The sequence below is a fragment of the Aspergillus uvarum genome (genome assembly GCF_003184745.1).
Source record: "Aspergillus uvarum CBS 121591 unplaced genomic scaffold BO82scaffold_109, whole genome shotgun sequence".
Lineage (NCBI taxonomy): Eukaryota > Fungi > Ascomycota > Eurotiomycetes > Eurotiales > Aspergillaceae > Aspergillus > Aspergillus uvarum.
The window spans coordinates 25188-50401 of NW_020291406.1; the positions used below are offsets into that span (position 1 = coordinate 25188).

At 53.1% G+C, this 25214-nt stretch overlaps 8 protein-coding genes across 8 annotated transcripts; 6 read left to right on the top strand and 2 right to left on the bottom strand.

Annotated features, from left to right (window-relative positions):
* The first annotated feature begins 367 nt into the window (after positions 1–367).
* Positions 368–2116, top strand: BO82DRAFT_359858 (endo 1,5-alpha-arabinase). Its single transcript, XM_025636676.1, has 6 exons — positions 368–1313; positions 1379–1566; positions 1619–1647; positions 1697–1758; positions 1808–1887; positions 1939–2116. Exons 1-6 carry the CDS (start codon positions 520–522, stop codon positions 1968–1970), a joined length of 1185 nt encoding a protein of 394 aa, XP_025485843.1. The 5' UTR covers positions 368–519; the 3' UTR covers positions 1971–2116.
* A 133-nt stretch (positions 2117–2249) lies between these two features.
* On the bottom strand, positions 2250–7265 carry BO82DRAFT_379436 (FAD/NAD(P)-binding domain-containing protein; the record flags this gene model as incomplete). The annotated part of the gene is made up of 10 exons (XM_025637687.1): positions 2250–2336; positions 2590–3339; positions 3417–3648; positions 3712–4584; positions 4642–4898; positions 5088–5142; positions 5678–6018; positions 6066–6434; positions 6476–7073; positions 7132–7265. The coding sequence occupies 10 exons, from the start codon at positions 7263–7265 to the stop codon at positions 2250–2252; spliced, it is 3696 nt and encodes a 1231-aa protein (XP_025485844.1).
* A 2704-nt stretch (positions 7266–9969) lies between these two features.
* On the top strand, positions 9970–11894 carry BO82DRAFT_15338 (extracellular proline-rich protein). Its single transcript, XM_025630186.1, has one exon. It carries the CDS (start codon positions 10453–10455, stop codon positions 11557–11559), a length of 1107 nt encoding a protein of 368 aa, XP_025485845.1. The 5' UTR covers positions 9970–10452; the 3' UTR covers positions 11560–11894.
* On the bottom strand, positions 11846–13075 carry BO82DRAFT_359861 (uncharacterized protein). Its single transcript, XM_025636677.1, has one exon. It carries the CDS (start codon positions 12959–12961, stop codon positions 12230–12232), a length of 732 nt encoding a protein of 243 aa, XP_025485846.1. The 5' UTR covers positions 12962–13075; the 3' UTR covers positions 11846–12229.
* A 1575-nt stretch (positions 13076–14650) lies between these two features.
* BO82DRAFT_359862 (PX domain-containing protein) lies at positions 14651–17980 on the top strand. The gene is made up of 6 exons (XM_025636678.1): positions 14651–14854; positions 14904–15133; positions 15199–15507; positions 15564–16185; positions 16237–17477; positions 17543–17980. The coding sequence occupies exons 1-6, from the start codon at positions 14725–14727 to the stop codon at positions 17765–17767; spliced, it is 2757 nt and encodes a 918-aa protein (XP_025485847.1). The 5' UTR covers positions 14651–14724; the 3' UTR covers positions 17768–17980.
* Positions 17981–18118: 138 nt separating this feature from the next.
* On the top strand, positions 18119–19387 carry BO82DRAFT_359863 (uncharacterized protein). The gene is made up of 2 exons (XM_025636679.1): positions 18119–18322; positions 18423–19387. Exons 1-2 carry the CDS (start codon positions 18184–18186, stop codon positions 19304–19306), a joined length of 1023 nt encoding a protein of 340 aa, XP_025485848.1. The 5' UTR covers positions 18119–18183; the 3' UTR covers positions 19307–19387.
* A 394-nt stretch (positions 19388–19781) lies between these two features.
* On the top strand, positions 19782–21357 carry trm5 (tRNA (guanine) methyltransferase; the record flags this gene model as incomplete). Its single annotated transcript, XM_025631980.1, has 4 exons — positions 19782–20073; positions 20125–20226; positions 20280–20357; positions 20414–21357. The coding sequence occupies 4 exons, from the start codon at positions 19782–19784 to the stop codon at positions 21355–21357; spliced, it is 1416 nt and encodes a 471-aa protein (XP_025485849.1).
* Positions 21358–21778: 421 nt separating this feature from the next.
* On the top strand, positions 21779–22962 carry BO82DRAFT_359866 (DNA-directed RNA polymerase II subunit RPB4). Its single transcript, XM_025636680.1, has 3 exons — positions 21779–22136; positions 22281–22408; positions 22523–22962. The coding sequence occupies exons 1-3, from the start codon at positions 21946–21948 to the stop codon at positions 22648–22650; spliced, it is 447 nt and encodes a 148-aa protein (XP_025485850.1). The 5' UTR covers positions 21779–21945; the 3' UTR covers positions 22651–22962.
* Positions 22963–25214: the final 2252 nt, after the last annotated feature.

Consider the following 25214-nt stretch of genomic DNA (forward strand, 5'->3'; position numbering starts at 1 on the left):
AGTAACTCTTGGATGGATAGAGGGGAGATAAGAGATAAGATACGTACCGTACCATACCGTACCGTACCCTCCAGTTGAAGAAGACTGACTGTTTATCACAATATCCATGATAGCTTGTCTACACCACACTTTCATCATTGCATCCATCTCTAGGCACCAACTTTTATTCGTTCTCCCCCGTGGAGCCCGCACTGACTATTGTCTAGGGTCTGGTCCAGACTGTTTCAGTCCCAGGCGCTCAGCCCTGTTTCTACCACATAGTCTGCTCGATTTTCCCATCCTCTTGTCTAGTATCCAATGAAGAAAATGGCTGTCGCCAACGCGGCCCATTGAGGCTGTCCCGCAGTCTTCACAGCCATTGCACATCATCGAGACTACAGTCAGCCTCTTCGAACTAGTATTTATTAGTATAATCCACTGCTGGACGGTCGTCCACCGTGATTTCTCATTTCCACCGCCATCCCCCCGTCAGTGTGCTGTCCAGCTTCCGGCTCATCACACGCAAAACAGACGGCGTCAATGCATCTTCTCGCCCTCCTGACCGGGATCATCCTCCTGCATGCGGTCAATGGCAGCCCCCAGCCCAGCGCCCCGTCACCGACGGGGTCCTCGTCCTTCTCCAAGACGACCAAATACCCGCTCCCCAACCTAGGGAACGTGGCCGTCCACGACCCCAACATCCTGCGCCACGAGGGGGCCTACTGGCTCTTCAAGGGCGGAGTGCACCTCCCCATGTACACGTCCGAGTCCCTGGACGGGCCCTGGACGCCGCTCGGCACCGTCCTCGACGGGCCCAGCGCAATCCCGAAACAGAACCGCAGTCGCCCCTGGGCGCCGACCGTCGTCGCGTGGAACGCCACCTTCTACTGCTTCTACTCGATCAGCAAGGCCGGCAGTCGCAACAGCGCCGTCGGGGTCGCGACCGCCACCCATCTCGAGGCCGGCAGCTGGTCCGACCACGGGGCCCTCATCAACACGGGCCAGGGCAACGGCTCCGAGATCTACCCGTACACGGTCTCGAACGCCATCGACCCCGCCTTCATCACGGACCAGTCCACGGGCCAGCCGTACCTGCTGTACGGGAGCTACTGGCACGGGATCTACCTGGTGCCCCTGGCCGCGGACCTGCTCTCGGTCGTCCAGGAGGAGCCGGAGCGCCAGAATGCGACGGCGAATCTGGTTTACGTGCCCGATGAGCAGGTGAAGCCGGTCGAGGGGTCGTTTATGAGCTACCGGGACCCCTATTATTATGCTTGGTTCAGTCATGGCAAGTGCTGTGGATTCCAGAATGGTTTTCCTGCCGTGGGGAAGGAGTAGGTTTTTTCATCGGAGATTTGTGCGCGAGATGGGATCATGATGTTGACGGTGTGTGTAACAGGTATAGCATTCGGGTGGGACGGTCGAAGGATGTCCAGGGCCCGTTTGTGGATAAGGATGGCCGGCAGTTGACAGACGGCGGCGGGACGGTGGTTTATGGCTCGAACCATGGGACTGTGTATGCGCCTGGAGGCGTCGGGATTCTGTCTGGCGCCGATGGGGAGTCCGATGTTCTGTACTATCATTACCGTGGGTTGACCCCCCGTCGAATCGGTCGGCTGCCTTGCTAATTTGATTCTAGTCAATACCTCGATTGGCTTCTCGGATACCGTGAGTAGATCTACCGTGGGGTGAGATTGCTGGCTGACTCCGACTCTAGGATGCGCAGCTGGGATGGAACTACCTTGACTACAAGGACGGGTGGCCAGTCGCGGTTTCTGGGTATGTGTTTTGATCTGCTCATTCGGACGGCGCTGACGGAGATTCGCAGCGACAACAGCACCGGACCAAGCGAAAGCAGCGGAGTCGCGTTTGGACCCGACTATACGCTGCATGTTTTCTCATTCATTTGTATGTTCTTGTTCCCTTCTCATGGAGGAATTATGCTAATAATGAGTTCAGTCGTTTGGGGATACCTCTGGCTACATAGCTGACAGCTATGCTGTGCAGGAGTTGGAGAATCTGCTTCTCAGCACCCACGTTAACGAGACGGACGATATAACACGATGATCCATTTGATTAGACTTGGGGCCTGGTGTCTCATATGCACGTTGTTTACTGGAGTCGGACTTCCTGTACATACTCGACGAATGCTACCACCTGTACAAATCACCTTCACGAATCTCAGGATCCCACACCCCATCACACTCAACACCTGCCCCGTGGCAGAAAGCATCGATGTGGAAATTTTGGTGATGTAACATGATTTGGTATCAGAGGTGAAGTAGGTACAGGATGTAGACCGGATATAGGACCGGGTAAAGTCGCGCAGTAAGCAATAAGGGAAGATCCCCCACTTTCTGTCGATTTAGCCATTTTGCCGTGTTTGTTTTTGTAAACATGCATGGGAGTATATTGATCGCGGGGAGTGTTCTGGTTGGTGGGGTGTATGCGGGTGTAGTTGGACCCGTCTTGTATACGATCCTCGGCTTCAAAAACAACCACTACCTAACTAACCCCCTCCATCCAGACCCCTCCCGCACCAACACCAGTAGATCCAGATCAACAAAATCAGCACTGAATCTCCCCACCCCCCTTAACAAAAAACCTCACCTCCTCCAACCCCTCGCCCCTCCCTGCCCCCTCAAACTCACACCAATCCACCACCCCCTCCGCATCCCACCTAAAACCCACCCTCCCACCCCCTCGAACCCTCACTCCACTCACCTTCCCCCCTCCCCAAGCCTCCGGAATCGCCGACCCCAACACCACCTCCTGCACGCCCCCTCCCCTCCCTCCGTTCTGTGCTGCATCCAACCGCTGATAACTAAGATCCTTATCCCGCACCAACATCTCCAGCACCGCCCCGACGACCCCAAAATTCGCATCCGCCTGGAACGGCACACTCCCCCCGTACAGACTCAACCCATTCTCCCCAAAATTCTCCTGGAGGGCGAGGGCCAGCTCCGCGTATGCGTTTACGGTATCATTGAGGCCGGCCCAGCACGCGCTGCGCCACACCTTCGCCCACCCCGTGTTTTGGTCCTCGGTGCCGTTGCCCCGGGAGTATAGGGTTGTTGCTACCGCATCAGTGACGGTGCGGTTGGAGGAGTGCAGGCTCGAGATGGAGGAGCCCGGGTACCAGCCGTAGAGGTTGGAGAGGTGGCGGTGGGTGTCGTTGGGGGCGTCGAGGTCGAGTTTCCATTCTTGGATTTGGGACCAGCTCCCAATGATGAGGCCGGGGGAGAGGCGGGGGAGGGTTTTGGAGAGGGTGGTGTGCAGGGTGTTGGTTTCGGGGAGGGTGGTGAGGACGTGGGTGAAGAGTTCGGTGAGAAGTTGGTGGTAGTGCGTGCAGCCGAATGTCTAGATTCATTTTTTCAGTGGTGTTCGGGGGGACTGGGGGGACTGGGGTATGTATGGGGCTGAGGGGCAAGGCATACGGTTGGGCCATGTTCCGGCGAGTTACACGGGTTGACGACCAGGGTGCCGTCGTGGAAGTATTCGTCTTCCACCAGCTGCGAGACCCAGAACTCGGCCACCCCGGCCAGGATCGGATACCCCGTCTCCTCGTACCAGGCTGCATCCTGCGTGTAGTCGAAGTGGTCCCACGCGTGGTGGGCGAGCCAGGCGTTCGACACGGGGTAGTTGGCCCATTGCGCGTCGTTTTTCATGCTTTCCCGGGGATCAGCTTTTGGTTCCGCTATGTCGTGAGGATGCAGGCAGGGAAAGACTCACGCCGTATGGCCAAAGGTGTTCATCTCGTCGTGCGTCACCCAGCCCGAGCTGGCCCCGTACAGCAGCTCCGCCGTCTCCGCCCCCCGCGGCATCCACGTCTCCGTGATGTATCGCCACAGCGGCTCCGTCAAGTCCCCTAGACCCGTCTGGTCCACGGCCCAGTGCGCCATCTGCAGGTTGATGTTGGCGTGGTAGTCGCCGCTCCACGCAGGCGAGTAGGATTCCGTCCAAAGGCCCTGCAGGTTGGGCGGCAGACTCCCCGGTCGCGAGGAGGAGATGAAGAGGTATCGACCGTAGTCGAATAGCAGATTCTCGACGAATGGGTCCCCGGGCAACGTGTAGGAGTTGATCAGATCCGTGGTTGGCTTGCTGGAGGAGTTGTTCGGGTCTGGCAGGGAGAGCTCGAAGGTGCCCGAGAGCGCTTGGAAGTCTTTCAGGTGCGCTGATTTCAATGCCGAGTACGACTTTTTGGCGGCGCTTGTCGCTGTCTGCAGCACTTGCCTGTAGCGGTCTTCCCCCCGGAATGAGAATCCAGCCGCAGCGTTGCCCTTGGACGCATCGTAGTCGGTGCCGGCGGCGAAGATGAGGAATACCTCACGTTGACCTTTTGGAACGTTGACGGTGGCGTTGTTTCGTGAACAGTAGTTGCTCGATGATTTCGCTCCCGGCACAACTACCGTCGCTCGGGCATTGTAGATCATGCCGATGGTAGGCGCGGTGACTCCGTACAGACTGATGCTATTGCCTTGGCAGGTGACATTCGGGGTCGGAGACGAGAGCTGATTCTCCAGCCCGAAAGTGATTGCCGGCAAGGATCGGTTAGATGCTAGTCGATAGACACAGACTTGATCCGGATACGAACAGAACGCTTCTCTGCACACTGTCGGTCAGCTCTTTTTATTAATCATAAGAAGCAGAGTATGCGCTTACCTGGTGATGTCGACATTGCCAGTCTTGAACTGATCCAGGTAAACGCCCAACTCCAAGTCGAGGCTGCGCCGGTAATCGGACACAGCCCCCAAGCCTCCCAGATCAATGGTCAAATTGCCCAAAACCTGGTAGGAGCCGTAGTCCGGGAAATCTCCATAGAGAGCAGTCACATTGCCGGTTCCGTTCTGAAAGATCCATTCCCTGATCCCGGGCAAAGCGTCGGCCTTGGAGACATTCAGATTACCACCGGTATAAGCCTTGGATAGGACGTTAGTTCGTGTTAGGTCAAATTTTTTGTTATGAGGTTGAGAGCACGCACTGGGTTCTCGAAAGGGCCCCCGCGCCATAGAGAATCCACGTTCAGATTGACAATCTCCTTGCCGGGAAGGCCAATGGGCATTGCTATCGAGCAGATTAATCTCCACACCAGGTCAGGTGTGAACAACGAACATACCTCCTAGCCGTCCATTGCCCAGAGGAAAGGCTGTAGTGATGATACTACTGTAATTGCCCGGAGAATCAGACCACAAAGATTTGGCTGCCGCCAGAGGCAGCATCAACAAACCGGAAGCGACAGTCGAACGCATCGTTTGCTGCTGCAGAAGTCAAGACCCGAAAGACCCGGATGCGGATGAGGGGAAGGGTCAATTTAATATGCCACGTCCAATTCAGCCGTGATGCGTCGACATCATCATCATCCTGTGGCATCCGCGGGGGATCGGACCATCGATTCTGCGGGAAAACTAGATTAGATGCAGGTTGCAGGAGACGGCCGAGAGGGGTCAAACAGTGTCATTGGAGGAGTTATCGGCGCGAGATGAATTGACCTGCAGATCGGCGCAATTGTGGCGCGGTGCTAAGCTGCTAATTTTGTGCTCAACTTGTTAACTTGCTTGCTTTTTGCCGGATTTTGGCGAGACTCCGCAATTGCATTTTTGCTGGCCATAAAAACCCAAGGTGGTCAGATCGGTCTATTGGTAACTGCTGGTAATGCTATCGACTACTGTCTGTGAATTCCATGAAATGTTCCAACTACAGCCTGCTTCCTGCTGCAGTCGCATTGGCCTTTTTCCACATTTCGATCCGGCGCTCGTGGCCTGCGTTGAACAAGTCCACCCAGGATTGTTCGAACGGGGGCAATCTACGCCCCGGCTCGCCCTCTTTCGGCTCGCCTGCCAGCTGTCGGAGCTGTTCAAAGTATTCCTCGAACTCGGGATTAATCATCAAGAAGCCCGGCCCATCGCCCTTCTTTGCGATCCGATCCTGCTCCCATTTTTGTCGCTCTTCGTGCGGCGGTAGCTGAGCCTTGCCTGCCAGCACCCGCGCTGCTGCCACAGCTTGCCATTCAAAGACCTTGAAAGTCAATCCGGCGCCAACCTGTTTCCGTCAGCAGAATTCGCTCAGAATCACAAAGAAATACGTACACCTCCAATAAACATTAAAGTTGGATCCTGCCGATGGAAGACGTGGAGATACACATCGGGAATGCGGTTGTTTCTCATCGGGATGCTGGGCAAGAATGGTAATGTCCAAGTGAAGCCCGTGCCAAAGATAATATAATCGACGCCTGAGACCGAGGTCCCGTCCTCGAAATGAACAGTGCGGTCTCCGTTTTCGCAGGAGACACGCGCGATCGGCGGCCGCCGCTCGATCTGAGGATGCTTGAATGCTTCGTCTCCAAAGTAGGGATTATACTTGCCACGAACAACGGCGTAGATGGGTGACTGAGCAGAACCGATCAAGCTAACAGCAGTGTCTGCCGCAGACACCGAGGCTCCAACCGTGATGACTTTCTTTGGGCCATAATCAGCGATGCCCCCAAGTTTCAAATGACGATAACGCTTACCTTGCCTCGAAGTTGTTCTGGACCACGATATTGTTTTGTGTGTAAGACATTCTCGGGGTACTTCTCTACGAAATCCTTGAGACCTGGGATGGCCGGTACATATGGTACTGCAAAATGCCCCGAGGCAACAACCAAGGCATCAAAGGTTTCGCTCCACCAATAGTCTTCTCCTCCAGGCTTGCCCGCTCGTCGGAGGGTCAAGACCCATTTGTCAGACTGAGGATCTTTCACGGCGGATTCTACAGTGGTGTTGTACTCAACCAGATCTTGGTAGCCGTTACGATTGAGAAGATCCTCGACATATTGCCGAATCACCGTATGATGGCGGAACGGTGTGTCGGGCCCGTGAAGCCCAATTGACCATTCAGAGCGAACAACTGGGATCGGTTCCAGGGAATACCCCATGGTGGCAGCATCCACATTGGTATGCAGATTGGGGTAGACATGAGAGTCAGTAAAGCGATGTTGCGATGATGCCGGCGTAGACTGGGGAAGAGTTTCAGGGATCGGAAGCGGGGCATCAGCCATTCTTGCTGAGAGCTTCTCAACATCCAGAGGGACCGCTTTCTCCTCTGGTCGTGCCACCCTGTTCGTAGTGTCAATTTCTCCAAAAGCCATTATTGAGAAGAATTAAGCGAGCATACCAGCATCCACCCGCCTTCTCCTGTCGCTCGAAAATACGAATTCGGTCGAAAGCTTTCTCCTGCGCCAAAGCGTCGACAGCAATAGCCCCAGCCGGCCCCGTGCCGATGATGGCAACGCTTTTCACTTGCGGCATTGCGATATCTAGGTGTAAACCGTAGGCCGTAAATATCTACAGCGTGTAGTGGAACGAGTTGGAAAGAATACCAAACGATAACACCTTCTGAAAGCAATCAGTACTGATCAATTAATGTGCAATGCCTGGGTGGAATGCCTCGAGACAAAGGATATGGCTAATCATGGCGCCGGATTGCATCAGCGTGGACCACTGATAAGCCCAAGTGACATGGCTGACACATTGCTTATCAGACCCCAGGTCTCCTTGTTGGTTTCAGACTGACCTTATTCTCCGCTTGCTGTCTGCTTCTTAACTGGTGTCTTTGCTCTCTGGTGACTGAAACCTACCCACGGTGGCGCCAGTCGGGCAAAAAACCATTCAATCCCATTTTTCCCATTAACAATTCTGATTGGTCGATTCCTGGAAAGAATCACGTGTAGGATTTTGTATGCAGTGCAAAGCAATGTGATTGGATGGTAGCCGAATCCGCTCTCGGCTTAATTCCGAGTTTAGATCAACCACTATCTTGCTCTGCCGGCTTAACAACTGTTGTCGACTTCATCGAGGCAGGAGATACTGCACTCACGCAGTAAAAATCTATCGACATCAGGAGAATTGACCTAAGTATGACACGAGGCTGTGAAGGCTGCGACACGGAGGCGACACCCTGAAGACGTCGGATTAAGGCTCTTGTTGTTTCAGATGTGTGTTCCGGGTCGACTGATGTCACTGAGTCACTCCTCGATCTTTGCAATGCGGTGATCAATGAACTGTCGTCAAACGCCGGCGTGACCAACTCAGGAACAGCTAGTAGAGCTGTATCGCCCCTCATCAAATAGGCCTTGCAGGCTGATCATTGAAAGATTTGCCATTCCAGGTAGTATTGACGAATACATTGTCCTCAGGACAATCGGCTTATGCATGGACATGAAATGGTCATGAAATGGTCAGATGCAGGTGCCGTTAGCCGAAAGTATGACCTCCTGACTGTATCTCGCGTAGGGTCAGCACACTCCCCAGGAACTGCCTGGAGCTCATATCACGGGCAGCAATGAATCTCATTCAAGATTCGAAACGGGATGTTCTAACGAGTATCGAATACAGCAAGGCTTGACCTATTGCGTAGTGATAATCCTTGAACCAGTCGAGGTGTGTTCCAGGCGCAAGGCGAAGGCTGATCGCTACCTGTAACGCTGCGAAACCCCTCGAAAGTTAAACATCCGATGCTCTCCACCAATGCTCAAAATTGGACTCGCTGCGTTGCCGACCATCCATGGAGCCAGGGTAGACAGACCCAAGAAAAGCTTGGGTTATTGTGCTTGGTTAGGAAGCTTATTGACAGATGACATGCTTATTCTTCGGTGGAATTGGCAAGAGAATGCTGTACTTTCTCCAATCATTTGGTCACAGCTGAACGGTGTAGGTTGGGCCCGTTGTAAACCTAATCTTATGCAGGCTACTAGCGAAAGCCAAAAGATTCCCTGTTTCATCTAGAAGGTTTCCTTAAGTCAATCATAGACAGCCAGTTGAGAAAGGCTCCCGGGGTCTGATACTGTATGAAGTACATTGAGGACGATCTGCCTCTGACTTATACACTTCATGGCCGAGTCCCGCTGGCTTTAGCGAGGGACAGATCGATAGGCAAGAACAAGGTGAACTTTTGTGGGGTTTGGAGGATAATTCCATGATCACTGGCATTAGAAAACAACTCCACAAGAGAGCTGTTTCAGGGAAGGATGATTGCCACCTTGAGAGGGTGGAGTAAGTAGAAATGCGGAGGAGTGCAAAAGGTGGAGGGGAAAGAGTAAAGGATGAGGAAAAAAGTGCTGCCTCAGGGTCCAGGCAACCATCGGCTCTGATTTCCACCTCCACCTCCATCTCCGCTCTTCTTCCGCTCGACTTCCGCTACGGGTCGAGATCCACTGTGCATGTCTCTTTTTTGAGTCTTGACCACTCAATCTCTTACGAGCCCACTTGAACAGAACTCGAGATCGTCGTTCCTGAAATTCCCATGGTTCTCTGCCCTGGGGGCTAACATCGGGGCCGTTCGATCGATCTTCTCGGGTCTGAAGTGGCTTTACCCACTGCCTATAATTTCTACCCCCAATTTGTTCGCCTGAAACGCCGCGGTGAATGTCATCAACGGTCCGTGATAATCCGCCAGAACCCTTGTCATTCCATGAGACTGACAGTATCGTGACACATGGAGTTCTGAAATTCAGGGCCCTCTCACCGACATTGATAACCTTTGTTGAACCCTTCCTACCTCATCCTTTTGTTCAGACCGAACTCGAGATCCAATCGATGCGATGACCTAGGTGGCACCCTTAGAAAAGAGGACGACGCGTCGTGCAGGGCGCTGCATTGTCCGGTGCAAGGCAGAAAATTCCATGGATGACTGAAGCAGCGATCAAGAGGATGCTGCGAGCTGTGCAATTGATTGGTCGGCGGCTATCTATCTCCGATTCGGAGCTCCACCGACAATCAGTGCAGCTCACCTTAATCCAAGGGTTGAATGGAGAGGATTTGGGGTTGAACCATCCAGGCCGAGAGAATCCGCAAGTTCCTGTTAATCTCTACTCCTCTGACTGAAGGCCCTGAGCATCTCCAGGTTCTGTCGGCAACTGGACTTGTTCTTCATTGGCCAGCAGTGCGATAACATCTGCGGTGGGCGTGCCCTACTTGAGCCCTTGCGTGCTTAGAACAAAACCTCGTTTTTGGGCCTTGCGACCTGTCACGTCATTCTAGCTTTGAACCCACCGGAAGGAATCCGGGACTCACCACTGTTTCGCAGTAGTGAGATCCGTCTTGCCATCAGGGTTCCTGGCAGATTGTCACGACTTGCGGCTTCGGTATATCGAAGTCATTGCTTAGCTGCGGGGCGAGACCCATCCGCTCAGAGTTCCCTTGATACAATCAGAACGATATCGGCATGTGCATGAAGAAGTCATCGCTGCCAATTGCCGGCTGTAGTGCTGGATCGTAGATTCCAGTTGGGGAATAATTGTTTGTTGATCCTTCACCTTCAGCGCAGCATGATGTGCCACCAAGATCTATAAAGGCTCCTTGAAATCCCCCCTGAATATGTCTTTTTCTATCAGGCTTCAGTGCTCTCTCGATCGAATTCGGTATCCATTCACTTCTTCCATTGTCCAATACTTTCGCTTTTACTTTACTTCTTCGCTTCAACCAACAATCCTTCAACATGAAGCTTCAGAACGTCGCTCCTCTGTGCCTTGTGGGCTGCGCCCTGGCCTTGCCCGCCAACGTCGATAAGAAGAGACAGGATCTCTCCGGCTTTCCTCCTATTCCAACTGGGCTTGTGCCGTCTGGGCTCATTCCCTCGGGACTTCCAGTCCCTTCTCAGGGCCCGGGATTCGAGCTGCCTACACTGACTGTTCCCTCGGGCTCGCCCGTCGAGAAGCGCCAGGACCTGACGGGCCTCCTCCCCTCGAGCATTCCTCTTCCCAGTGGGTTGACGGAGATTCTGTCCCAGCTGGGTATCACCCTTCCTTCGGATATTCCTCTCAAGAAGCGCCAGGAGCTGTCACAGATTTTCCCCTCCGGGGTTCCGATCCCATCCGCAGTGACTAGCATCCTGTCTGACTTAGGCATCACTCTCCCTTCGGATATTCCTCTCAAGAAGCGTCAGGAACTCGAATCTCTTCTTCCTTCTGGCACCCTTCCCTCTGGTCTGCCCATTCCTAGCGGTGTGAACGATCTCTTGTCCAACCTCGGAATCACTGTACCTTCGGACTTGCCCATCAAGAAGCGTCAAGACCTGTCCAGCATCCTCCCATCAGGCCTTGCAATTCCATCCGGAGTGACCGACATCTTGTCTGATCTGGGTATCACTCTTCCTTCGAACCTGCCTCTGAACAAGCGCCAGGACTTGGACTCGCTGATTCCCTCCGGCATCATCCCCTCCGGCCTTCCGATCCCCACTGCAGTCACCGGTATCCTGTCCGACCTGGGTATCTCTAAGCGTGACGACAAGCAGCCCGAGGCCGTGCCCACCGGTGGCTCCGCCTCTACCAATGCCACCCAGCCCAGCAGCAGCAGTCTTCCCAAGCCCACCGGTATCCCTGTGCAGCCTTCCAGCGGCGGTGTCATTGAGCCCCTTGTCGACACCTCCAAGTCAGTTCAGAACTCGACTGAGTCCGCCACTGGCAGCAGCTCCGCTCAGCCTTCTGGCGCCGCGCCGCAGCCTACTGGCACTCCTGTTGCTCCCTTCCCCGGCTCCCCCGAAATCCCCGCTGCCTCCCCAAGCTCCTTTGCTTCGGTCCGCAGCGCTTTCCCTTTCCGGGCTTGAATGAATGAACCTACTGAGTAGGGTTCACGACCTTGCAACGGTATCACGATCTACGATGGCTGCAGTCCAAGGGTGATATCCAACATACCGTTTGCATGGTTCTATGTGTATGACTCGATTGGTGGATTCCGGCTGGCCGGCGTTTCTTGTTTGTCTACGGCCATGGGTTATCTGGTGATATGGGGTAGGTTTGTATTGGAATAGGCTTAGATAGTTTTGAGTTCAATGGAGTTTTTGTTGCGTTTTCTAATCTCTTGTTCCGCTGACTGCCGCCGTAAGGCTGGCTTTATACATAAGTTCGATACACATGATTGTCTTTCAGACATTGTTCCCCCAAAATCATCGTCAATACCTTCAAGTGTTTCATCTAGGTGATCCTATTAGGATCGTCCCTCCATAATCAGGTTTGCCTTTTGTTTGAGTCCTCTGTCGTATGAATGTTTTGTCATAGAGGCTATCTGTCGTATAAGTGCTATCTGTCGCACGGATGTATATCGTAAAGTCTTTGTCGAAGCTTGTTTGCTGTAATGATGTTTGCCTCAGGTTGTTTGTCGTCAGCCTTTCTATCGTAAAGATCATTCCCCATTCAACGTCGTAACAATTTTGTCACATCGACATCGTCCCTCCTTCGCTTGTCGCCATCGTAACGTTTCGCCTTCCAGGCACCCCTTCAGAATCGAGCAGCCTGCTCCATCCTCTCCTGCAACGTAGTAGCCGCCTTCATCAGCCGCTCCGCCTGGTTCAACACCACATACCAGGCATCCCGATCAAAACGCGGCTCCGCACTGGCAGCCTCAATAATTCGGTCAATGCTTGCCGCCATCCGCTCCATCTGCTCTACCGCGAACGAGCAGTACATGTCGATCTGGAGTTCTTCGTGCGTGTTGCATCCACTCGCAAAAAATGCCTGATGCAGGGACTGGTAGAACAGCCGGTATCGCTCAATCGTCTCGGTGCTGAGCCCATGCAGCTGCGCCATGCTTGGCAGCTCGTGGAGGCAGGTCTCGCACCGGCTCATGCCCTCGAGCAGGTGGATGACGTATTCGATGTCGTCGGCCCGGAACGGTATTCCTTGGGTGGTCGGGTATGGCCCCTGGAGATGCGCGCGCAGCCGGTCGCCTTTCATCTGCAGGCAGACGCAGGACACGGGCCTGCCGCTGCAGAATGCATCTAGGACGAGTTTTGCGTAGTTGTTGGGCTGGCTGTAGAGGTCTTTTGGGCTGGTTGGGCTGGTTAAGGCTGAGCTTGCTAGCGCTGTTGCCGTTTCTTCGATCTTTTCTGATCGAGATGGAAGAGTGAAAGTTTTTGTTTGTGAACAATGCTGTTCCATGGCTGAAGCAATGAACGCGACGCTTCGCGATTGGAGCTTTGATAGCAGAGCTCTGAGAATCTTGCGATTCATTTTGGTGGAGTGAGGGGTTTCCTTTTTAGGAAAAGGGTTGAGGAGCGTGAGAGGAGCTTGGAGTTTGAGGAGCGTGAAGTTTTGAGGAGCGTGAGAGGAGCTTGGAGTTTGAGGAGCGTGAAGTTTTGAGGAGCGTGAAGTTTTGAGGAGCTTGATTATTTGGAGGAGCTTGGAAATTCGCTCGACTCAGTGGTTTTAGTGGTGTTTTGCTTTTGCTCAACTCGGTGGACTTGTGGGTTTTTGGATGCGCTCAACTCTCCAGATCTGTATGAAGATCTGCTCGACTCGGAGGGTTTTAGTGAAGTTTGGAGAGAATCAAAGTGGTAGAAGAGAACAAAATTCAAAGGGAGCCCTCGAAAGCGAAGAAGAGTACACCCCCCTGACACTATACTATCGTCATACCGGAAGTGTGTTCCGTGTAGAAGCATCAATGGCTAGGGCATCGCGCCCCTGTGTTGCAACAGTCGCACTCGAGCAGTAACAGTAGCATTGTTTTCGAGCAAAAGAAAGCCTAGTATCCATGGACCTGTGCATAAACTTTTCCGATGCCGTATGTATAGGATCATCGGACACTAGGTAACCAGGAGATGCAACCAGCGCTGCGATGTCCATCTCCAATCTATCCTCCCAACTCTTTGAACTTCAGAAGCAGCCACATCTGAACAGAGCCTTTTAGAAAGCCTGTAATGTAAATGCAGTCTGTACTTTAAGCGACGTTCCTTCTATACTCCGTACATTTTATGTATAATATGATGTACAGCACATAATCCCAAATTACAACCCGATCTGCCTATTGCTTCCACCAGTGGAGCGCAGAGAATTGTAAAATCCGTGGCCACGGAGGGTAATTTCAATCTCGATCAAAATCCATGGATCTTGCTGTATTCAAAACTCTCGTTGCCAAAGCTAGCAGGTGGAAAACCAACTGCGAGGATGATATCAGAAGACAATATCAAAACTAGAGCTCGAAGTCTAAATATAGGCCTGGAGGCTTGGGTGGCTGTTTGCTTACTGCGGTCGTCCCAAGGATCATCAGATCTGGGGTGGTACTGGACAAGAGATTGCAAGATGGACCAGACAGAAGTTTATAAGACGTGTGGTGAGCAAGGAACCAGTGCATTGTTTGAGGGCAATCATGGTTGGTACTGTAGGAAGGCAGATGATCTCATAGTCTCATGCTAAAACCCACAGTGGGTGGAATGGCGGGGCTACAGGGCTGAGCCTGGAAGTCTTGGTGACTTAACCTCCAGTGAGTAACGTTACTGAGACACGCGTCAATCAGGCCAATTGCTGCTGATCCCGCGGTCTTTATTTTCTCCTCCGCCCGATTTCCCCTCTCCGTCACTCGTCACTCTCTCTAGGTCTTACCACTTCCTTCTCCTCATCCATCATCTTTCCTCCCTCTCCCTCTTTTCCACTCCCCACCTCCCCTTTTCTCCCCCCTCCCCATCTGCTGCATTCTAGATTCTAGACATTTTTTCTCTTCGTCTAATAGCTTTTCATCCTCCCTTTGCACACCTTGAACGAGTTCAATAGAAAGCTCCTTTTCCGCTCTCGCACCGCCCCAGCGCCCGCCCTCAGCAGACGTCACACACCCCACGGAACCTTGGCAATTAGGCAGACGCTTTCCACTGTTTTTTTCCACCTTCTAGAAGTTTTCGAAGCTATTCTTACATAAAATCCTGACCCCGATCTCTTCACGATACAAAGTCGGCCCATTATTGTTTCCTGGTGACAGTGATCAAACTGGACTGTCGCCCACGATGGCCGCAACGAAATCCGCCCCTCCTCTTTCCAACGGCACCCAGTCGGTCGGCCTCGCGACCGACGCACCCTCCACCACGACCACTAATACATCCACAAGCCAGATCCTGACCGGGAAGCAAGAACATTGTCAGTACCTACCGCAGCACCCTGCGGACATGATTGCTGACGGTCGCAGATCTCAAGCGCGAACTCATCGCCCGGCAAGTCCAGAGCGAAATCGCCGAGTTGAATTCCCCTACAGCCCTGCAACGCTTCGGTGCACCCTTCAAGTCGGAATTCGGTGAAGTTGCCCCAGTCGATTCCGAACTGCCCATCCTCCGATATATCTTCGTGCACCACGTGCGCAACTTCCCCTTCCTGGACAAGGCTCGCGAGAAGGAATTCTGGCAAGATAAGCTTCAAGTGGTGCGTATATTCTGGACCATTGAGCACCAGCCCTATTGTACAAAGCGCTGATTGCAAAATTGTAGTTTCTCGAGTCGTTCGCAAAGAAACATGTGTCTTCGTCGGAGGATCGCCTGGAGGAGACGAAGCGCAGAAAGCTGGCGCGCAAATGCGAAAAGCTGGTCGAGCTGATGATGGTCTCTGGAATTCCTACTGCTTCGGGCTATGAAGAACGCATTCAGTTTTCCGAGATGGAAGTCGTGGATCGCGGGGCCAACGAAAAGGGTTTGTTGGTCAATATGCCCGAAGGAAACTCAATTCACGGATGGGACATCAATGTGGCTGCGGTCCGGGTTACATCCGTTAGACGGACCGTGCGATATCATCAACATGCAGTACGTTCAGAGGAATTTTCGAGCAACTGAAGAACATTATTAACACGTCTCGTCAGGAATTCATTATTCGGGTGCGCCGAGATGGAAAGCAGGATACCTTCGTGGCTCGTCGATATGGCGATTTCTCTAGGCTTCACAAACGGTTGCGCACTGAGTTTCCCGGAAAGCCACTCCCCCCACTGCCACGCAAGAACAAGTCTTCATTGACATCCAGCATATTTGGTTCCGCTGACGACGAAGCCTCATCAATTTCGTCTGTTTCCACTCAAGAAACGAGCGCAATAGACGACGGCTACTCATCTCGCAACCTGGCGCCCGGCAACCACCATACTCGTTCACTGTCACGGTCTTCCAGGCGGTCGCTCAGGTCGCCCAGGGCTTCAGGAGACGCGCCTCGGGAGACGGTCCTCTACAGAGAGGAACAGCGAGTCTCCCTTCGAGCGTTTCTCCGTACTTTGCTGCAGAACAAGCGGGTGGCGGACACCAAAGCTCTTGAGGACTTCCTGACTACCAACCCGATTACTCTGAATGAAGAGGAGAAAATGGACATGCAGAAGCGCAAAGAGGTAGATGCTGTGCGGATTGAGGAGCAGAAGCGGTTCTATGAAATCGCGAGAGCGCGCGCAGCTGAGTTGGATGAATACATGGAGAATTTCCGTCGGGACATCGTCGAGAGTAGTAAGTTTCGACTGTACCCTGCTCAAGTGCTACTTTACTGATCAACTCCAGATGGATTGACGAGACTCTTTGCTGAAATCAAAGAAAAGCCGACAGTGGAGGATTTGAGCCCACAATACCAGAAATTCGCCGAATGGCTACGCATTGAAGTTGCCGCCACGCTCTATCATCTTTTCCTGGCCGAAGATAATTCTCCTGAACTTTTCGCTCAGGCCAAGAGGATCCACTCTCTTGTCCCTTACAGTCTTCTGAAAAACGTGATTCGCATTGCTAACCCGGCAGCTGTGATGTCAGGAGTACTGGACCTCTTCCTGGCTCAACCTTTTGGCTCCCGGTCACTACTCCAACGCATATTCTCTATGACTTTGAACGATGGGATCAGAGCCTTCCAGAAGTCAATCGATGCGCTGGCCGCGACGGTTGAAGATCCTGTCCTTTGCCAAAAGCTGAAGGCATTCACCGACGCCGACGAAGAATTGAAGAATGAGATTCGCGCCGAAGCCACTGCCGAGGATGTTGACATCATTGTGGCAATTCTCAAGACGGAGCTTATCTCTCCTGAATTGACCCCAGAACAGTTTGGTAAAGTGTTCAATGCTTACGTCGCCTGGAATCAGGCTGTCGAGAGTGTTGATGCGGAAATGCGAGAAGGCGCTCATTGGTTTGCCAATCTCAAGCAGCTGCTCAAACTATACACCCGCCAGCGGGACAAGACAATGATGCTCAGCATCGTGGAGGAGCCGGTTACTCTGCAGCTCTTCCGCGACCTCTTCACGATTTTCTACGAGCCGCTCGTGAGGGTCTACAAGTCGGCCAATGTCTACAACAGTATCACGGATTTTGCACGCTTCGCGGATGACGCCATCGCCGTGATCGAAAAGTGCCATCGACAGGATGTGTCTGCCGACCCCAACCAGACTGTTCAGGCCTTTATCGATCTTTGTGAGCGCCACCAAAGCAGCTTCTACAAGTTTGTGCATGAGGTGCACTTGCACGACAACGGTCTGTTCGGATCTCTGATGGCATGGATCGAAGACATTCTCGAATTCCTGCGCAAAGGACCACGTGGTGGCAAGCTGGACATGAATGCCCTACTCACAGGAGCAAAGGATGTGGGCCAGATCGACAAAGACAAGGCATTGGATGAGATCAACGCTCTTATCAAATGGCATGCCGATCGGAAACGGTGGCACCTCAACAAGACCAGACAGAAGATGGCAGCCGAGGGGACTGGCAATGAGATTATTCCTGGTAGCACGACCTTCAGGAGCAGTGACTTTGGTTTGGATGAGGTATGTGAATTCTTGTGTCAGTTGATGAGGCAAGTAGTATATTTGCTAACAATTGCTCCTTCTAGGCTGATCTCGAGGATCTTGCCATCTCGGACGAAGAGTCTGACGCGTCCGATGAGTTGGATGATGAGGATGATCTCGATCCCATCACGGCCGAGCGGAGACGTCGGGTCAAGAAGCAGGATCAGCTCCGGCGTACGGCGGGTGAGCCTGTCAAGCCGGAGATCCAGGAGATACTCAAACTATCAGATTCGTTTGGTGTTATGTTGCGACAGGTGCTTGCGGATTAGACACATGCATTGTTAAGATACCCTAGAGTCTCTAGATCACTCATACACAGCGTTTATATAGTTCTGGTTGTTGGCATTCGGGCATGGCTTACATATCGGGTGGAGTAGGTAGGGAAGTTCTTGCATGGGTCAAGACTAGCTTGATACTGTGTTCTCACATAGCTATAGTAATCTTAGTATAGATTCATAATTACATGAAGAATTTTATCAAAGTGCACTGGGTTCAGATGATAAGGGCGGGCGGTTGGAATAACGTGGGAAGCGGGCCGGCGGATCAGTGAATCAATCAGTGAATCAGTTATCCGAGACTTCAGTTTCCATGGCGACAATCTTTGACAGGGGCCACTATACAGAAGTTATGCCTGCATCTACTCACCTAACACCTGACCCAATCCACTTCTTGTTGCATCCTAGCCATGATTTCCCCGTCGCCTCGCAAGGCTATTCGCCTGAAAGGGCTTTTTGTCGAGGGGATGTGGCACTGCAATTGTCCTGATCGAAAGCCTGCGAACAAGTTCCAAGTCAAGAATCACGGGACAAACCATGGTAGATACTGTATGCTACACTTCTTTCCTTTTCTCTGACTACCCGGGATGCGATTGACTGAGCGACTAATCTCGGGCGCTGCCTGTCCTTCTCTTCTGCTTCCCCGCAGTTTACACATGCCAATCCCAGAAATGCGACTTCTTCCTCTGGGCCAGCGACGCCGAGCTGCGCGAGAAAGCCACCGTCCTCTCCAATTCTCGATCCGAGCCAAACCCGGCAACGACACAGACTCCGACCAAGAGACTCCGAGTCTTTGACGGTCTCCTCACCCCACAGACAGAGCCGCGCATCCATCGCCACAGCCCCGCAACGGGCGGCGGGCAGCAGAAGCAACCGCAGCAGCTCAACGACATGCTCTCCCGAAGCGCCAAGGCGCGCATGATGTCAGAAGACATCGATGAATTCGAGTGGGACGACGATGTCGGGGCCGAAGTAGGCAAACTGCTGGACGTGAAGCCCATCCGCCAGCCTGAGTTTGGACCTCCAAAGGCTCACCAGGGTCCCGCTCCTCGCGCTCCCCAGCCGCCGTCCTTGACATCCCCCGCGAAGCGAAAGTGGTCGGATACGGAAGACGATCACGAACCTAGACTCGGCCGTCATACCTCGACCGCCTCATTTGCGCAAATCACACCCCGCCCGCAGACCGATCGCATCCCATCCTTCTCGTCGACGGCGACCGTGGCGCCGCCCTCGTCCATGGAGATTTCGATGTCGCCGACTCCGACTCGGTTTCGGGATGCGATGGCTGGGGGCGATGAGACGCCGCTGGACGCATCGCATTTGGCTTCGCAGGCTATCCGGATCTTGGAGAGTCATCGAGTAGCTCTTTCCAAGCAGGCGCAGGAGGAGCTTATGTCCCTGCTGGATAAATATGATCTGAAGATGAAGGGGATTATCCGGGGACGAGATATCTCACGCGTGGCGTTGAAGAAGAAAGATGAGCAGATTGAGCAGTTGAATGCACGACTTGCGACGCTGGAGGGGCGGAGATAGGGCAGCGCTTTTTTGTTTTTGCAGGGATATATGATACCATGTTTCGATGTATTTTCTTTTACTTTTTTACTTAGTCGTCCGTGCTCGTTCTTACTCGGTGCTACGCTATAGCTCTGCGCGGGCCATAATGTTTCCCCTAGTCTGCTGTGCGAACGGTGATCTGACTACTGTATCTATGACTGGTCTGATGAGCAAATGTCCCTATTCATTATTGACACAACTGTATCCTATTGAGTTCACCACGATCATTTGAGGACTGCATCATGTGATTGTGAGGCCATATAGATCTTATCCCCATCACGTGCTGATAAGCGGGCCTCCACAGTCTTGACTCCATGATTGGAATCGAAAAAAAGTCACGCCTAGACAGCCTCCGACCACGCGATTACCCCACGGCCAGTCGATCCGTGCATGATCAATGTCCAGCAGACCTCCGAAGCGCATCAAATCGCAGCATCAATCCCCCTCGACTCCGATGTCCAAGGAAACTGACTCCGAGACCAAGCCGGTTCGCAGCGACATCCCCGCCATGTTTCGGCCCCCCGTGAATCGCACCATGCGCGTGCTGGACCGGTCGTTCTTCAAGCGAACGGTGCCGGTCTCTGCTGCCACGATCTTCAAGACCTCGGATATTGCGACTGTGCGACAAGCACTGCACAAGAAACGCGACTTGTTGGCGCTGCCCAGAATGGCCACGCTTCGGGATATCAAGCAGGATGATGTCGTGCGCAAATGCTTGTTGCTGCGCGAGGAGATCAAGCATGACGGTCGGTCTATCTTCTCTTTGATGTAGAGCAGCGAGCTGATGGAGGGCTTAGACACGGCGACCTGGTCTCCTACTGTCTCCGAATTAGTTGAGAAGGGCATGGTGAGCGTTGGCCCTTACGATTTGACGATTGACTATGATTACTGGTCCTATGGTACGTTACGATTCTACCCCGAGGTGCGATTTCCGTGGACTAATATCTCCCAGCCGATCTCATGGCGTCCATTCTCCCCGAAGAGCTGTGCGACGAAATCCCCCAGGGCTTCACCCAAGTCGGGCACGTCTGTACGTACTGCCTCCCACCACAGCCAGGCCGTAACTGACCATTCCACCCAAACCAGCCCACCTCAACCTCCGCGAACAATACCTTCCCTACAAACAGATCATCGCCGAGATTCTCTTGGACAAGAACCCCACCGTGAAGACGGTAATCCGCAAGACCGACGACGTGGGCTCGCACAGCCAATTCCGCACCTTCCCCTTCGAGCTGCTCGGGGGGGTGAACGACCTGAACGTCATCCAACACGAACAGAACTGCGAGTTCCGGTTCGACTACTCGCGGGTGTACTGGAACAGCCGGCTGGAGACGGAGCACCGGCGGCTGGTGGACAAGTTCCGGCCTGGGGAGATGGTGTGCGACGTGATGGCGGGCGTGGGGCCCTTCGCCGTGCCGGCGGGCAAGAAGAAGATCTTCGTCTGGGCCAACGACCTCAACCCGCACGGCTACGAGGTCATGCAGGATGCGATCCAGCGCAACAAGGTCGACAAGTTCGTGACGCCGCACAACCTGGACGGGCGCGACTTCATCCGGTCCTCGGCCCGCCGGCTCCTCGCCTCCCCGCTCACCGTGACGATCGAGCCCAAGGTCCGCCGCAGCCAGAAGGACACCGCCCCGCCGCCGGAGGTGTTCCACCGCCCCACCGTCTTCCAGCACTACGTGATGAACCTGCCCGGCAACGCGATCGAGTTCTTGGACGCCTTTGTCGGGGTGTACGCCGGTGAGGAGGCGCGGTTCGCGCCGCACACGGCGCAGCAGCTGCCAAAGGTGCACGTGTACTGCTTCTCGGGCCATTCCGAGGACGAGCACGACGATCATGTGGACATCTGCCAGCGCATCTCGGAGCGCATTGGGTTCGAGATCACGACGGAGGACCGCGTCGGGGGCAGCGGCCGGCAGGAGCTGGAACTGGCCATCCACAACGTGCGGTTGGTGAGTCCCAACAAGCAGATGTTCTGTGCCAGTTTCCGCCTGCCGGAGGAGGTGGCCTTCAAGACGGTTGCATAAAAAGGGGATCCGACAGACTTTCATTCCCACAGCTGAACACATACTTGTCGTGGTATCTTGCATAGCCTACATGTATAAAGGGCGTTATTCGATTTGATTAGAGAGTGTAGAAAGAAGTTCCTGGAAACCCCAGTCCAATTTTAAACATGATACCCTACACATCGTACCTTTACTTGGTGCCCAGATCATGAACAATACCCTTGCAAACATTGCCCACAAACATTTCAAGCAAAAGAAAACGTATAGTATACGTATACCTAATCCTCTTACTATCTCACCTGGTAGGTGGTCGATAATGATGTAGTGATAAAGGGTAATGATACCGAAAAAACCACCCCTCACCGCCTCCCCCACTCTCTCCGCCCGCCCACCGCAAAGCTAACCTTACCGCCTCTCAGCTTTGTCCGTCCGAGAACAAACTCAGCAACCTCCGCGTCCAAGCAACGGATACACTACAATCACAAGCACTGACTCCATCGGCGTACGTTGAACACAAGCACAAACTACGCATCGCAGCTACGAATCGCGATTACCGAAGACGGCAACAAGAAGACCCGGCAACGCAGCAAAAAAAAGAAAAGAAAAACAATGAGCTTCCAACTCCCCGCCCCCACGCACCGCAAGCGCACCCTCCCGCAGGGCGAACTCGAGGCGGCGTCGACGCTGCGCCTCGGCGCGGACCAGAACACCCATACGCTGTCGCTGTCCGAGGCGCGGCTGGTGATCAACAAGGTGTTGGAGAATAAGCGGCGCGGGGGGAAGAAGTATGAGGAGCCTGAGTGAGTATCTTCTTTCTTTTTGCGGGGGATTAATTTGGATGGATTGGGATGGGGGGTTTCAGGCTCGTGGAGTTTGAGGGTTATCATTGGGATGAGACATATACCTCAAAAGCAAGATCCAGGCTGATGATAATCTCGTCCCAGAAACCTCACCAAAACCCTGGACTACCTGGAGGTGTTTGCGCGGTTCAAGGACGAGGAGAACATCAAGGCGGTGGAGCGGTTGTTGAACTCGCATACAGAGTTGGAGATGTTTGAGCGGTCGCAGCTTGGTTCGTTCCCCGTCCTTTTTATGTGTTCTCTGTGCTGGGTTAGGGGGGGGAGGTTTGGTGGGAGGCTAGGCTAGGCAAGGCAGCAGAGCTAATACCTTGTTTTATCTTGGGCAGGCAGTCTGTGCTGCGATAATGCGGAGGAAGCGAAATCGCTCATCCCGAGTCTGCAGCATAAGATCTCGGATGGGGATTTGCAGGAGCTGTTGGATGAGTTGACTAAGTTGCGGAACTTCACTGAGTAGAGGTGATTATGGTTAAACATCTGCTTCTGCGGATTTGCTTGAAAGTTTGGGAGGGGGAAAGGAAATTCTAGCATGGAGTTCTGGTGTTGTTTTTTTGGTCTTGTTTTATCTTGTCTTGTTGTTGATGTGTTGGTCAGTGGAACGGGGTAAGTTATAGTAGAGGGATTTGTTTATGGCAAGGGAATCATGTCGTCATGCATGGGATGGGCAGAAAGTGTAGACTACTACTATATCCATGATGACCACGGAAATCTCCTCAAAAGCGATTGCACCGTTCGGAAAGTTAATAAAATCGCCGGATATCACACCAAGCCAATAAGAGGCGTGATATAGTCGGCTCAAACTCATGAGATAATCAATGAACTGTAGTTATCAGCCAGGCATCGGGACGAGGTAATCCTGAAACTTGGGCTGATGGCAGAAATTGAGTCATCCTCCTGGTCATTAAGTAATGAGAATTGGAACCGGGGCATGTGTCGCAACTCCGGGGAACTAGAGAGGGAACTAGACCCCAAGTTCTAAGTTAGCACGTACCGTATACGCATACTTCGTATTACTATGAGTATGGACTCTTGTCTGATTCTGGTTCCCCAGAACAAAGCAAAGCGAGAAGGTGGTCCGACACAGACACAATACAACACAACGACCGTGCGAGATGCCCCTTGCTCTGCTGGGGAAAAGAGATGAGATCCGATCCTCAGCCACGGAGTCTGTGTGTCAAAGTATAAGTATGAAGGGGATGTTAGAGTTGGTGTGACTGATGGATCAAACTAAGTTCTCGGACAGCTCTCCTCCGGCCTGCATTTCCATTATTAAGGACTGGCGGCAGAGCTGCCCAAGGAGGCGGTCGCCCACCAATCATCCGCTGGCGAGATGCATTGTTCATTACTTTCCTCTCTCAGCTGTATGACTTTTAAGTTAAGGTACCTTTGGCCATTGCAGTTCCAAGTCTGGCCGGCGAGGCTGTGGGGAAAGAAAAGCCGCCGCTGCAGGGCCGATCCCCGTTGCCGGTCTGCCGCTATCCCCTTCTGGGCTCATTACTGTCTGTCTGATTGGTGTCTCAGTAGCGTTATCGGGATGATGTGATTGGAGGCTCTGCTGAGTAATGCAGGTTTCCCGACAGGCGCACCAGTCACAGTTGACGCTCCTCTTCCCCGGCTCATTCTCCGTCCCAATCCCATCTCAGCATCTCAGTACAATCGGCATGTCTCTCATGCTTAAGTGCTTAGTGTCGGAGGGAAGCAGATCGGATCTTGTATTAGGAACAAAAGCAACGCAATTGCCTCAGCCCAGATACCACTACTGCACCATCCGGACCATCATCATTCCAGCCGTCACTTTCAATGTAGTAAACCTACCTAGGTATTTAGCCAGAAGCCGTGAAACGGTCAACCACACTTCCTCCATGGGGGAAAGAGGATTCCAGTACGTAATACCAAGTCCCCTCGGTTGCCCCCCCCAGACCACCAGATCCAATCACGCCCGCCCGGCTTATCGCTTCCAGCAGTCGAAGGGCGCAGGAACTGGCGGCGAACAACTTGCTGTTACGTGTGGGAAATGCTCTCGATGGAGAGCGTCGGAGCCCTCCTCGCTGATCGATCGCTTCATCCGGAGATTCTCTTATTGATCCTGATGACTACCGCGATTGCTGCGTAGAGTCATTCGGTCATCGCCAGTATATTATTATGAGTCCCCAGGGCTGGGGAAGGGGCGAGGGAATCACTTGGGAAAAGTTGCCCTTCTTTGTTTGCCGGTTTGCAAGTTAAGCAGGAGAAAAGAACAGAAGAAAAGAACGAAACCGGATTCCTGGTGGATGCTATAGTTATATACTATTCGGTATCCTATCCAAGTATCTGGGGAATCCGAAACAGGAACAGTGTGATTGATTGATTGATTGACTACACTACACTACACTACACTACTACTATCTATTCTCAGCTCATCAGTCTATCCTCCCTGATTATCATCGATGATTGATTATCGAATTCGATTATCATCAACATCGACACTGTCGTCACCACCATTCCAAGAATATTATTATTTTGTTGTTCCTCTGGCACTGGCACTGGCAACGGCAACGGCACTCCCTCGCGCCTTCCCGATTGAGCTGCTCCGGTTCCGCTGCTCTTGCCTGAAGTGATCAATCAGTGTTGTTACTCACACACACTCTCTCTCTTCTCTCTCTTCCAACCTCTTTTTTACTTTTCTACCCACTCATCCTCTTTCTTCTTTATCTTTTCTATTCTACCACGCCCCTCCTCTAACCCGACGACACCAATTGAATCCCGTGGCTTGGTCGTCCGGTTATTTTCCCTGATAAGCTTCTCCGCTGCGGTTCGTACTTGGCCCCCCGTCAAGCCCCGGCAGCTATTGGTCGGTGCGTTGGACTATTGCCCGCCGCCCTCCCCAGAGGCAGGAATACCGATTCCCTCCAGGCCAACTCTCACTGCCAACCACCACGGCATCAGCATTATTCTCCCCTTCCCCCTCCCAAGATAATCCCCTGTTCGGGGATCAGACATCATACAGGGACTCCGGCCTGACTACGAGTCAGCCATCCCTCT

Excerpts from the sequence above, each read along its gene's own strand:
- BO82DRAFT_359866 (XM_025636680.1), top strand. The coding sequence starts at position 21,946 with ATGAGCTTCCAACTCCCCGCCCCCACGCACCGCAAGCGCACCCTCCCG. Across the intron at positions 22,137-22,280 it reads AAGAAGTATGAGGAGCCTGA|AAACCTCACCAAAACCCTGG; the intron begins GTGAGTATCTTC and ends ATCTCGTCCCAG. Across the intron at positions 22,409-22,522 it reads GTTTGAGCGGTCGCAGCTTG|GCAGTCTGTGCTGCGATAAT; the intron begins GTTCGTTCCCCG and ends TATCTTGGGCAG.
- BO82DRAFT_359858 (XM_025636676.1), top strand. The coding sequence starts at position 520 with ATGCATCTTCTCGCCCTCCTGACCGGGATCATCCTCCTGCATGCGGTC. Across the intron at positions 1,648-1,696 it reads CGATTGGCTTCTCGGATACC|GATGCGCAGCTGGGATGGAA; the intron begins GTGAGTAGATCT and ends CTCCGACTCTAG. Across the intron at positions 1,888-1,938 it reads GCATGTTTTCTCATTCATTT|TCGTTTGGGGATACCTCTGG; the intron begins GTATGTTCTTGT and ends TAATGAGTTCAG.
- BO82DRAFT_359862 (XM_025636678.1), top strand. The coding sequence starts at position 14,725 with ATGGCCGCAACGAAATCCGCCCCTCCTCTTTCCAACGGCACCCAGTCG. Across the intron at positions 15,134-15,198 it reads GGCAAGATAAGCTTCAAGTG|TTTCTCGAGTCGTTCGCAAA; the intron begins GTGCGTATATTC and ends GCAAAATTGTAG. Across the intron at positions 16,186-16,236 it reads TCGGGACATCGTCGAGAGTA|ATGGATTGACGAGACTCTTT; the intron begins GTAAGTTTCGAC and ends GATCAACTCCAG.
- BO82DRAFT_359861 (XM_025636677.1), bottom strand. The coding sequence starts at position 12,961 with ATGAATCGCAAGATTCTCAGAGCTCTGCTATCAAAGCTCCAATCGCGA.
- BO82DRAFT_15338 (XM_025630186.1), top strand. The coding sequence starts at position 10,453 with ATGAAGCTTCAGAACGTCGCTCCTCTGTGCCTTGTGGGCTGCGCCCTG.
- BO82DRAFT_359863 (XM_025636679.1), top strand. The coding sequence starts at position 18,184 with ATGATTTCCCCGTCGCCTCGCAAGGCTATTCGCCTGAAAGGGCTTTTT. Across the intron at positions 18,323-18,422 it reads GACAAACCATGGTAGATACT|TTTACACATGCCAATCCCAG; the intron begins GTATGCTACACT and ends GCTTCCCCGCAG.